Source organism: Siphateles boraxobius, unplaced genomic scaffold (assembly GCF_051911475.1).
Source record: "Siphateles boraxobius isolate OS27281-9 unplaced genomic scaffold, OSU_SipBor_1 5, whole genome shotgun sequence".
Lineage (NCBI taxonomy): Eukaryota > Metazoa > Chordata > Actinopteri > Cypriniformes > Leuciscidae > Siphateles > Siphateles boraxobius.
In genome coordinates, this window is record NW_027509141.1 from 26,435,724 (window position 1) to 26,449,815 (window position 14,092).

Consider the following 14,092-nt stretch of genomic DNA (forward strand, 5'->3'; position numbering starts at 1 on the left):
CTGCCTGAGGGCAGAAAAGAGGCAGCAGAGCAAAAAATAGAGGATTATGTAAACAACAAAGTGTATCACCTTTTCTTTGTATCCGTCTGAGCTATATTAATAGTACATATTTTTATACAGTGCAAGAAATTGAGAGTGAGTGAGAGAGACAAAAATAAATAGAGACCAGAATTGCTTGGCACTGGAATGTGGGGGTCTACAGGAAACCCAAGCCAGTGCCAGTCCTCTCTATGCCTAGTGCCAGGGCCTGTTGGCAGTCTAGCAGGAGAATTTTGCTCTCTTTTCCCACCTCATTCCTCCTGTGCGCAGTAATCTGGCCTGTGCATATGGGGAAAGCTGCTGAATATGGTTCAGGTGCTCGTAAAGCCCTCCAGATATGTGATGCAGAGATACAAATGTGTCTATAACATGATAGTTTTTGCTGTCAGATCATTTTTTAAATCTAGCTTTTTAAATCTACATCTATTAGAAGGGATTGACTATTTGTATTACCTGTAGCCGGTTCTTAATATGGCATTTTTGCCACATGAGCACATATTTAATATTTCATACAAATAAATTATAGTAAATAAAGCATTTTTCCCATTCCCATCCCATTTCTCCTTGTCTAGAGGTAAAAACAAACAAACTTGGATGTAAATCAAATCTGTAAACCTTTGCTTTCTACTTTTTCTTTGTAGTGGGAAGAAGTGAGTGGCTACGATGAGAATATGAACACCATTCGTACCTATCAGGTGTGTAATGTCTTCGTCGCCAACCAAAATAACTGGGTGCGCACCAAGTACATCCGCCGAAGAGGTGCTCAACGCATTCATGTGGAGATGAAGTTCTCAGTACGTGACTGCAGCAGCATCCCGAGAGTCCCTGGTTCCTGCAAGGAAACTTTCAACCTCTACTACTATGAATCAGACTCAGACACGGCCACCAAAGTCTTTCCCCCATGGATGGAAAACCCTTGGATCAAGGTGGATACCATTGCGGCTGATGAGAGCTTCTCGCAAGTAGACCTGGGTGGACGCGTTATGAAGATTAACACTGAGATTCGCAGTTTCGGCCCCGTCTCCCGTAATGGTTTCTACCTAGCCTTCCAAGACTACGGCGGGTGCATGTCGCTTATCGCTGTGCGAGTGTTCTACCGGAAGTGCCCTCGCACCATCCGCAACGGAGCGATATTTCAGGAGACGCTTTCAGGAGCAGAGAGCACCTCACTGGTGGCGGCGAGGGGAGTGTGCGTCCCTAATGCCGAGGAGGTCGACGTTCCCATTAAACTGTACTGTAATGGAGATGGAGAGTGGATGGTCCCTATTGGCCGCTGTATGTGTAAAGCAGGGCACGAGGCTGTGGAGAATGGAACTGTTTGCAAAGGTAAGCATACTTTTCTGCTAATGTGTAGTGGTCTTGTCATGTTGCACAAAACTCTTTTTATTTTTTGTCACATGCTGCTACTGATCCTAAAAAGCAGAAAAGTATTTGTTTGCTTGTCTGTGTGTTCTTTTTATCTGTCGTCTTTTCAGCACATTTTTCTAGAAGTCTCACATGCTGCAAAAAACAAGAAACCTTAAAATATTATACATTTTCTTAAAACAAAATTGCAGTTTATTTTAAGGCTTGTTCTCAGAGAGTATATTTTGGCAACACACCATTGACAACATATTTGTTTTATTTTAAGCATAACTAATAAAATATTGGCTTTATGCCATAGCAAATGCTATAAGAAAAAAAATTACAACATTTAAATTTTTTTAAACTATTATTATAATTATAAATGATAAAAATAATTGCAATTATTAGAATTGTATAATTTAAGATATATTCTGTGAAATAAAGTCTCACACCAAGGACAATAACTATAATGATAAAGATATAGTTTTAAAAATAGTTCTAAATGTAAAAGAATAGCACACCACAACTATAACAGTATTGATGGATTCATTTTCACAAGTATTTTTTCCAGCTGATGAATGATAAAAACATTGACAGCCAATCAGAATCCATCCGTTTTAAAGAGCTTGAGCATTTAAAGAGGCAGAAAACATAACAACAGCCCTTGCTTATAATAAACAAAACGAAATTGTGTGTTGGTGTGGATGCTAACATTCTTCGTGTGACTGGGTCTTTTAATCTGCGCAATCTTGCTTTGTTAAATTAATCATATTTTAAGGATTTTTAGATGTTTGTATTGTCTTTTTTTTTTTAAATGACCTACAAGCTACAGCATGTGTTTCCTACCAAGCTCTAGAAATGGCCCACTGTTGATGTTGTGGTTTCACTGTGATATCCCAGGCAACTCAAACATGTTGATGTGGGTAGTATGGCTGTTTTTTTCTCTTTCACAGTATCCCTGTGCAGCATCAATGTAAGCTGGCCCTTTCTCAGCGTGTGAGCTTATTGATCGTTTCTTATCCAAACCCCAGTGCTCCTCTCCTTCAGCCTACCTCACCTGTAATTCAACTCGCTCTACAGTGGGAGCTCTCGTTTCGCCCGACGGCGGGCCCTGTTCCCACGGCAACGACAGCCTTCAGACAGGCTCCACGCTGACACAGACGACACAATAAAACGCCCACCTGTGTTTCAGACCCCCCCCTCCCTCCCTCTCGCACCCACTCGCACAGACAGACACACACATACTCGCTCTGCCTCTTCATGAGCCTGGCTGTAATTACCACCCCGGCTCCCCGTCTAGTCCAGGATGAGCTGTGATGATAGCCGCTCATTGCAGGCACTAGCAGGGCGGCACTCTGCCGATATGCATTCAATGACAGTTAATGAGTACGGTCACAATCCTTGCACAGGAGCACCTGCCGATAAATCGTCTAGCAGTCTACTTTAAATTGAAGATCTGACATAATTATACACATTTGGTTGTTTTTGATCCTCATGTACTTTACTGCATGCTATGGATTTTAATATTTCAAGAGTCTGCTTGGAATTGAGTTTTCTTTATAAACACCTGGGTTTAAAAGCCATTACCATAACAAAACTATAAAAAGGTGCTTGTTAAAGCCTTTCTCATCACACTGTCAGTGTTTTGCTGAAAGACTGTTACTCCTAACAGAGATAATAATGATCCTAATCACTGAGCATTTAGCTTATATTCATAAAGCATTAGTGAATATTAATTCATTGAGGAATATTTCATAATATTTTTCGACAGAAGGGCCTGATTGCAAGTGAGAGAGTGCTAATGTCATAAAATGTCTCTAATCCCATGAGCTAAATGTTAATGAGGCGCTAGAACTGACCTTGGATCAGCACTCTTAAGGCTAGAGAAAACTATGACAGAGCGTTTGATGATTAGCACTGCCTAGATGTGTTTTGGGTGTGAAAATGGCTAGATATATTTGAAAGGAATAGAGCTAATTATTTTCTGAAAACACAACTGTCAACTTTAGGATGGTTGAATGGATGGGTGAATAATTTTTTATATGCATGTATTTATTTTCTTAAATATTATACATATTAACAATTTATAGCAGTAAATCTTATAATTTATTAGTACATATAGAAATGATCATTAACCATTATTAATAAATTGTAAAAGTATTGTATACAAAGTTAAACCTTATTGTAAAATGTTACTGAATTAGACAGACAGATATATATATATAGTATTTATGTAGATAGATGGGTAGATAAGTAGATAGATAGATATATTATGGAAATAGTTTATTGATGTTGGTTGTCTGTATTATGCATAAGCGGTTTTGATCGAGGTCTGCCTTCAATTCATTGAGCCATTTATCTCTCTGGCAGGGGAAAGCTGATACCGCGGCGTGAGACAATGTCAGGACTGTGGTCAGTGGTCGGGGGATGGGTTGATGCAAGAAAGAAGGGCTTTTAACTGCTGAGAGTTGGGCGTAATGAATTGATTTGTGAAAGATGTTTTCGCCGGGATGCCGTGGTATCCGCTTACTTTCTTGGTTCCAAGAGGTCATAAGATCTGCAGATGAAAGATCTGTCTCACAACTCTACTAACACTTTATGCAGTCACCTCGCTATAAACAAGCGCGCAATTATGCATGTCTCAATTAAGTCTTCTCCAGCACTTTCAACAGATAATGATTCTTCGACATGACGTCTGTCAAAATATTGACAACATACCAATTTATTTATGCTTGTGATGGCATTGGCTTCTTGTCAGAAAATTGAGATCGTTTTACTAACAATATTAAATTTCCTCCCAGGGAGGCGCTGTAAGTTAATGAAGCAAGCCAGGTTGCTTTAGCAGAAATGCCCTTTATAAAGGCTGATCTGATTTCTTTTAGAGCTGTGTTAGATGTGGACCCACTGGAGATGCACAGGGTCTTGTTCACAGAACGTGTTCATTTGAAATGGTAGCAGAATACTCAGAAGGACATAATAGGATACATGTTCATGGTTAGGGGCTCTAGGTCCACAATCAATGCTCATATTTGTTCCAAATTGTAATCTGATCGCACAGTCTATGGAAAATGGGTTTAGAAGTGCAAACTATCGGAATATAAAACTAACTGTGGAGAGCGTGTTGAATGTACATTGCAAAAAAGTTTTCATCAGTTGTTTTTTAACTTGATTTCCTTGTTAAAACATCTAAAAATTACCTTAAAACTAAATAAATTCACTTGAGATGCACTGATATTAAGACTTGATTTCAGAGAAAATATCTTGAATATACATTTATTTTTGTCTTACTGCAGTGACACCTTTTTCAGTAGTTCCAAATGTACCTGGAAAACTGAAAAAAGACAAAAATGCTAATTGAAAGTAGTATTTTTTGCAGTCTACTTCAATTAATACCCATTAGGCAAGAACATCAAATGAACACAAACAAATGCAACAGCACTGGGGGACTTCTTGGTGAAGGTATTTTGAGCTACATAGCATTGTCGATGAAAGACAAACTGCTTGCTTTGGCAAAGCTGATTGAGTGCAGACCTTCCACCTGTTGAGAAGTTCTCATGAACTCGAGTCTGATGAAAGAGAGCGAGCAGGTTTTACAGTGGTAAGCATTACTCGTCTGTTCTTCAGGAATGTGGTTGTGTGAACCAGATCCACAAGAGTTTATTTATGGATCTGCAACGATAGATACAGCAGTTTCCCATATGGAGAAATATGTGTCTTTCTACACCAGTGTTTCATTTATGGCATCTAAGTTTTAGACATTATAAATGGGAAATCTCATCAAAGCTGTTGATACTAAAATGCTACAACAGACGACACTTGAGGAGGACAAAACGTAAATAATAATGCTATGAATAATTTGCATCCTAACTTTTGTTTCCCACCACAGTTTTGGGCTTGAATTAGTAGGAGACAGTGGAGTGGTGGCACATCCATAGACAGAAGATTAAGGCAGAGGTTTGATGTAATCTTACAGTAATTCTCAATACGATAAAATAAAAAGATCTGAAGACAAGCCATTTCCTGATGATATAGAGGTTGAGGAAAGGAGTAAAGGACAGTGTGTCCCTCTGGATTCCTGGTGCTGGCTACCTTCCACATCGACAAGGCTTTAGCAAAGAAGTCATCATGATCCACAGGCACCACTGTGACTCCCTTTATTTCCCATGGAGCATCTGCTTTTAATGATAGATCTAATTGGCTAACAGCAAACATGGGGCACAGCAATGCTTATGGTCAGCCTGAAATCCCAGGGGTTCATGAAGCTAAAAAAACAATTGTCCCATCATCATCTTTCAGTCCTCCATGTTTACAGTTTTTTTTTACAATCGCTATGACAATTTTTTCAATACTTTTAACAAATTTCCTAAACTCTTAACGCACCAATACACCTACAGCACACACTTGGCAAAACGGTAAATTTTCAGGTTCAAAATCACAGATTGTAAACTAAACTCCAACACTAATTTTTAAAATACAATAATACACTATCAACAATACACTATGTCTACCAAAACACTGCAAACATGTCTCAAAATCAAATAATTTTTCAAAACACTAACATATGTTCTCATCCAACAGGAAGATTTAGTCAATCATAGCACAATGTCATAAAAACACTAACATCAGATGGAATTACAGAAACTGCATTATTTTATGTGTGTCAGGTCTGTCCTTATACAACAGACAGTATATTGTATTGATCATAGATTGTGTTTTGCACTGCAGTTTCTTTTGAAGCCTCTCTACATTTTTGTTTTGTTGGGTTTAGGTATTTTGCTGCAGAAATTCAATAAAAAAAGACCCATCTCAGAGTGCTTTATAGAATGTACGGTTACTGTAATGGAAAAACGAAGACGGAGACAGAATTGCTGCAATGAATAAAATAAATAAAAATAAATTTATATATTTTCTGAATAATTCATTCAGCTGTTTCTCAGTAAGAATAGAATAAAATAAAGGGGATATATTTGTGTATAAACAGCTGTTTAACTTGTCTTTAGACTGGGTTAGGTTTAGAACATGGTGTTATCTGTTCTGACATACAGTGTTAAAGCATTGGTAAATTTGCCAGTAAAAATCCATTGTTTTGGTCTTGTTTGAGCTTGTGTGTAAAAGAACTTCAAGCATTTTAAATGTGTTAATTGTATCCATTTTGTGTCAAAGCAACAAGAAATGTGTTAATAGTATAGCTTACACAGTACACACGATGTAGTGCTAACTGTGTTAAGAGTTTAGGAAATTTGTTAAAAGTATTGAAAAAATTGTCATTGCGATTGTAAAGAAACTGTAAATGAAGGGCTCTGCAGGTAGGAGACCATGTTTGGGATTTTGTTCCTTGAAGGTTTGAAAAGTTTATTTTAAGAATACACACACACACACACACACACACACACACACACACACACACACACACACACACACACACACACACACACACACACACACACACACACACACACACACACACACACACACACACACATATATGTGTATTCTTAAAATAAGCTTGAATTTCAAAACTTCAAGGAACAAAATCCCAAACATGGTTTGGGATTATTGAGTGTTTGCACTTTTTTTCTTTTTTTTTTTAGGAAGTTTGCCTAACGTGGATATAGACTTAATGATGCAATTGTGATTGCTTGACCCATTGGGTTGTTGAATAAGCTTTTCTAGCTCTTTTTGAAATTGTATATGAAATCTAAACCATAATTCAATTAATGCGCTGAAGGTTTGAACAATAGATGAAAATCAATATTAGACACAGCTTTAATGCTCAATCTGTCGCAATAAAGTATTCAGTCACAAGCATTCATATAATCCCATGTTCATGGTTCATTGTAGTGCTGTTTCACTGAAGTGGCCTCTTAGCACTCCCTCCCCTCAACACTTCATCAAGCAATTTTCTGCATTATCTACTGCTGATGGACACATTCATTTCAGAATAGCATGGCCGCAATGTAATGCAAACCTCTCGACTTTCTTTTCGGCCTTATTCCTCACCTATTGAGTATGTACAATACAGCCTTTTTTGCAGCAATTTTCAGACAGCTTCAATCCACATCTGACCCATGGCACACTTTTATGGCTGAGCTCCTAACTACTCTGCTCTTGCCAACCCTCCAGTCTGGGCTCTAATTGGGAAAGTAAAGAACATTAAGCAGTGAAATTAAACCCTCTCATACGGAGTTGTTCACTCTAGAGCCCAACTCTGGGAGTGGGAGTGTGACAAAGAGCTCAAAGTGCTCTTGGTGACAGCAGACACACGGTAAAGCCAACAAGTCGAGTCCTTAGACTCGTCGCTTGCATGGCCAGAAAATAAAGATTCCTCTACGCTAGCCAAGGATTAGGATCACAAGTACCATAGGAGCTGTCTACCCACCTACCGAGACCCAGGGGAGTAGCGATACACTTTTATTTCATGTTGACTAGCCGTAATGGAGATTTCAGCTCTTCCAGGTGTTTTTTTTTTCCTGCTGTTTTTTTCTTCTTCTTTTTCTGAAGCAGAATAAATGTAACTTTCTGAAAGCTAAAGATATCTCCCCACTCACCCACCCACACTTACTCCTTTGAGGAACACTCATCATTTTTCTCTCAGCACATCCATCACTCCCTTGTAAGTGATAACGCCAAACTGAAACGACTGGGAACGTACCAGAGCTCAGGGAGCATGATGTGTTAACTTGTTCCACATGCATCTCCGAGCAGCCAGTCATTAGCTCACATGTCCACTGGGATTCTCGTTGTTGGAGTCCCATGATCCTGAGAGGCTGTAATCACTATTCTGTGTCATCTCTGATCATTTGAGGAATTTCTCACGCCTGTCTTTCTTTCAGGACACCTTATGAGTTTTCATAGATGAAAATCTAAGGGTTAGGAGGTCTATGCTGATGGAGCGGTTTCTTCTAGCACAACTATGCCGAGGTGGAAAAGAGGTTAGGGGCTTGATCTCCTTTAGAAGCCAGAATGTGGATGTTTTTTTCCAATCATACATGGGATCTCTCACAAACGCCAGAGGTCTCTTTCATCTGTTTTGATTCATACTCTGACCATTGAAAGGCCTAGACAGGATGCAGTATCAGTTCGTCACGGGTCGAAAGAAAAGAAACAGGGCATGTGTCTTCTGAAGAGCTACAAGTCTGTGCTAACCGCTGGCAAATAACGAACAAGGGGTTACAGAAAGCGGGGCATGTTTTGTCACAAATACCATTCGATTCTGGGGAGGAAATCAGGATCAAATAGCAGTACAGCTGTTGTGCCGCTACGACAGCAACTGGTGATGGATGAATTCAATTGACATGCAAGCCAATATGAATTGCAATTCTTTAACCTTGAGTGACATTTGAGGTTAGTGCAGGGTTAGGAATTTGTTACACTGCAAGCCTTTTTTCTGGAAATTTTGATAGATGGCTCTCATGCCGATGTGAGGCTAGGGCTGCAATCTGTGTCACGCTGCGACTGTCTTTGCTGCAGGATTCCAGTTGTTCGCACTCTGTTGACCCCCAGCTATGCTCTGAAGGATATAGGCTGCAAAGTGTGTCGTTTCCTGATCCGTCATTTGACCTTACAAAGATCAATTAGGCGATCTTGTTACACTAGTTTCTCTAAGGTTTTACTTCAGTTTGATGCGCTCCACATGTGGCTCAAGAAAACTTTAAAAGGTTGCATTCTTTCATTGTAATAATATATATATATATATATCTTAGTGGTGGTAAAAATAACATTAAAATATGTATATTTATTTTTATTCGATTTTTTCTCTGGAGAAATACGATTAATTATTGGGCGATTCTCACAACAGTGCTTGATACTTACAGTTGTGCTTAAAGCCACGTGTCTTTCAAGGAGTGCCTCTTTCCTTCATGGGGATAGATTTGCAGAGTAGTAATGGATTCTAAAATAAGAAACTGTTGCTGACAAAAGGTCTCCCTACATGATGTCTCCTGTCCCCTCTCTCATGGTGATTAAAGATTAAACAAGAAAGTGGGTGAAGGGCAAGGGCAGAAGATAAGAGCATGTGTTCACCCCTTGAATGGATCATCGGTAATGGATGCCTCACAGTTGGGCTGACGTACTGTGCTAATATCAGCTGTTAGCTTTTCAAACAATGCAGGTCTCCAAAGAGCTATTTTCCTAACCCTTCAATATTGTGTTGCCTAAAGTGCAGTATAAAAGCTTTGGGAGCAAGGGGTCAAAAAGTAAAAGGCCAAAATTTGAAAAATAAAGCATGCTATGAACAGTGTTAGTTGACTTTGAGTTGAATAGAGCTGAACTGTTCCTGCCAAATAGCATGGATAATAATAGAGAAACAAATGTATGTCAGTAGTAGAATTCATATTGTTTATTTGTTTGTAGGGCTGGGCGGTATATCGAGTACAATATATCGATATTTTTTTCCCCCACGATATGGAATGAGGCAATACCGTTTATATCGATACAGTAGTTTGATACGAGCACATCTGAAAAATAGTGGAGTACGCAGTGTGAGCTCCTGCAGTGAAAGAACAGTACAATTTGTCCTAAACATGACACAAGCTTATTAAGCACTTCAAAATAACTTGTAAGATAGTTAACAAGTTTAAAGCAGCTTGCCCTGTCAGATGCTCGGACAGATAGCCTACTGTTAGTGACTGAAAGATAAATACTGGCGCTGTTTAATGCGTTTGAGACGTGGTGCTTTCCTCAGTGCTTAACTTACATTTCACAGGTATATTCTCCATCTGTAAATGTTCAAACAAATAAAACAAATATGTCCATTTCACTGTCAGGAGAGGACAAGCTTCTGCAAATGAATCTCCGCTAAAATTCAAGCTTCCGATAATGAGCGCCGCCGCGCATGCGCGCCAAACAGACAAGCACAATAGAACAGTAGCGCAATAATTCTGACTAAAATACGTATTACTAAAATATTTCTTGTTGGAGACAATACATGTGCCATATGTGGAATTTTAAACCTACAAGTATATTTTTATGAAAGTGACCATTATAATGGGGTAATCCAGGGCTCTCAAGTCTCACACACGCATTTCAACCTGTTCACACGCTCACACGCCACACCTTGTATTTCTCACGCTGAGGAGTAAGGGAACTTGTCCCGCTATACAATTAATGGACGAGGCGCAGGCAAACGGAGGGAAGTTCTCTGCCGAGTTCATAGCATCTGTCTCGAGTTATATAAAGTTAAATCCTAGCTACCAGCCAATCAGAAATTAGAATTAGTTGTTTCCGGGTAAATTATGTGTTCCCGCTGCAAGCACGTTCGTTACTAGACAACACGCGCACACACGGAGTGGAAGTTGAAAGAGCACGATCTGATGAATGCGGTTTGCGGACATCTTCATTTATTTTTTATTTTTTTTAGCATTTTGATTTTACGATACCTGGACGATATCTCTTGCGTGTGATCAAAGACAGTGAGAGCTGATGTTGAGGAGTATAGCCAAATTCGTGTTAAATTATTTTTGATGCATTCAAAAACTCTCCAACTGCTTTTAAAGGGGTCATAGGATGCAAAATACACTTTTATATGGTATTTGCAAATAAATGTGTCTTTGCAGTGTGTGGACACAATCACCATGCAATGAAAAAAATCCATTCACTTTTTTTTAATCCTCAAAAAGCCAAAAAGTTGTTGCTCATTATCATTTAAAGAGACATTCACCGAAAGGGTCACTGTGAACAGAGCTGTTTTTGAAGAGGTAAAAAGGGTGTTGTTTTACACAACCATTGAGAAATTTTAACCAAAGTATGTTACAAACTTTACATGAAGACCCAAAAGAATCATACCAACTTGTGGAAAATGGGCATCCGATGACCCATGTAAAGGTGACCGGTTTGGGTCTTGACATACATGCTCAGGGCAAGTTGTTATGACACAATGTTATGTACATTGAGCACTGATGTTCATTTGGCTTGTTTGGGGTCAAATTAATTTTTATTTTTCAATAAATTTGTATTTTTTAAATATAACTATTTATTTTATTTGGATGAATTTGTCTTTTTATCAGATTTAACAATTGTTATAATTTCCATTTGTGCGGGTCAATTATGAACAATAGGCAAAATTGAACTGCTAGCAAAAATTGAAGCGAATTTGGTTGGGTCGAGGGACCGCTGCTGCAAATATTTGGGTGGCTACTCCCCTAAATCTCACTCTAAACTTTTGTTAAAACTTGAGAGCCCTGGGTAATCAAATGCAGGCTAATATAATTAGCTCTTATTTTTATTTTCATTTTTAGTTTAGCCTTTAGTCATTTTTAAAAACAAAAGCATTATTTTTGTTTTTAGTTTGTAATGTTACAATGTTAGAATTTAATGTGATTTTAATCACCTTTTTGCACATAATATATTGCATAGCCTACATTACATTCCCTATATTTGTTTCCATATCCTTCCATATTCATCAACATTGTTTGGATATCATTGAGCAGGATGTGAAATAATTTTTTTTTTTTTTTAAATAAATACATTTTCTTTATCCAAATAGAAAAATGTAGAAAGTACCGCGATATATACAGGTCCTTCTCAAAAAATTAGCATATTGTGATAAAGTTCATTATTTTCCATAATGTAATGATGAAAATTAAACTTTCATATATTTTAGATTCATTGCACACCAACTGAAATATTTCAGGTCTTTTATTGTTTTAATACTGATGATTTTGGCATACAGCTCATGAAAACCCAAAATTCCTGTCTCAAAAAATTAGCATATTTCATCCGACCAATAAAAGAAGTGTTTTAATAAAAAAAAAAAGTCAACCTTCAAATAATTATATTCAGTTATGCACACAATAGTCAATACTTGGTCGGGAATCCTTTTGCAGAAATGACTGCTTCAATGCGGCGTGGCATGGAGGCAATCAGCCTGTGGCACTGCTGAGGTGTTATGGAGGCCCAGGATGCTTCGATAGCGGCCTTAAGCTCATCCAGAGTGTTGGGTCTTGCGTCTCTCAACTTTCTCTTCACAATATCCCACAGATTCTCTATGGGGTTCAGGTCAGGAGAGTTGGCAGGCCAATTGAGCACAGTAATACCATGGTCAGTAAACCATTTACCAGTGGTTTTGGCACTGTGAGCAGGTGCCAGGTCGTGCTGAAAAATGAAATCTTCATCTCCATAAAGCTTTTCAGCAGATGTATGAAGTGCTCCAAAATCTCCTGATAGCTAGCTGCATTGACCCTCCCCTTGATTAAACACAGTGCACTAACACCAGCAGCTGACATGGCACCCCAGACCATCACTGACCGTGGGTACTTGACACTGGACTTCAGGCATTTTGGCATTTCCTTCTCCCCAGTCTTCCTCCAGACTCTGGCACCTTGATTTCCGAATGACATGCAAAACTGAGCAACAGTCCAGTGCTGCTTCTCTGTAGCCCAGGTCAGGCGCTTCTGCCGCTGTTTCTAGTTCAAAAGTGGCTTGACCTGGGGAATGCGGCACCTGTAGCCCATTTCCTTCACACGCCTCTTCACGGTGGCTCTGGATGTTTCTACTCCAGACTCAGTCCACTGCTTCCGCAGGTTCCCCAAGGTCTGGAACCGGTCCTTCTCCACAATCTTCCTCAGGGTCCGGTCACCTCTTCTCGTTGTGCAGCGCTTTTTGCCACACTTTTTCCTTCCCACAGACTTCCCACTGAGGTGCCTTGATACAGCACTCTGGGAACAGCCTATTTGTTCAGAAATTTCTTTCTGTCTTACCCTCTTGCTTGAGGGTGTCAATGATGGCCTTCTGGACAGCAGTCAGGTCGGCAGTCTTTCCCATGATTGCGGTTTTGAGTAATGAAACAGGCTGGGAGTTTTTAAAAGCCTCAGGAATCTTTTGCAGGTGTTTATAATTAATTAGTTGATTCAGATGATTAGGTTAATAGCTCGTTTAGAGACCCTTTTCATGATATGCTAATTTTTTGAGACAGGAATTTTGGGTTTTCATGAGCTGTATGCCAAAATCATCAGTATTAAAACAATAAAATACCTGAAATATTTCAGTTGGTGTGCAATGAATCTAAAATATATGAAAGTTTAATTTGTATCATTACATTATGGAAAATAATTAACTTTATCACAATATGCTAATTTTTTGAGAAGGACCTGTATCTTATATTGCCATTTAACCAAAAAATACCGAGATATGATTTTTTGGCCATATCGCCCAGCCCTAATTGTTTGTTGGGATTGCTTGTGTGGTTAGCCAGCACCTTTACAGAGCTTTGTTTGATAACACTGCATGATTCATCCAAGCAATCAAAATTAAGACAGTCTAGTTTTTGATTTTTCTGTGATGAACTTCATGTTTTCTTACTGCTTTTCAGTTTGAAATTGAACAGATTCACCTAAAGTCCTCCTCAGAAAAGTTTTGCTTAATCAAACCTTCAGATTCCATTCAGATTATTCTCTGATCTAGTATGCACCTTACACTATCACTCACCTGTGAAATGCACCACAGGTGGAGAGGACTACCTTTGTTTAGTTTTGGGACTTAACACTATTTGTCAATGTTTGATTTGAGGAATGTCAAGATTCTTACTGCAATCAGAAATGTGTTATAACCTAAAACTTCATTTTGCATATCACAACAATTTTTTAAAAATAAATTTTCATATGCTAGATTACTTTTTTTTGCACCTGTTTTTTTGAATAGGCTACAATTACAGTTAGATAAAACATGACCAACGTTTTTTTTTTTTTTACTTTTTTTTTTTTCCCCATTAATT

The 14,092-nt window shown here is 38.6% G+C and overlaps 1 protein-coding gene across 2 annotated transcripts in view; it reads left to right on the forward strand.

Annotated features, from left to right (window-relative positions):
- Nucleotides 1–14,092, forward strand: part of ephb2b (eph receptor B2b) — a 179,716-nt gene that overhangs the window by 91,955 nt on the left and 73,669 nt on the right. For both annotated transcript variants that reach the window (XM_077203631.1, XM_077203633.1), the window contains exon 3: nucleotides 681–1,365. In XM_077203631.1, the coding sequence (XP_077059746.1) occupies nucleotides 681–1,365 (685 nt within the window). The remainder of the gene's footprint in view (nucleotides 1–680; nucleotides 1,366–14,092) is intronic.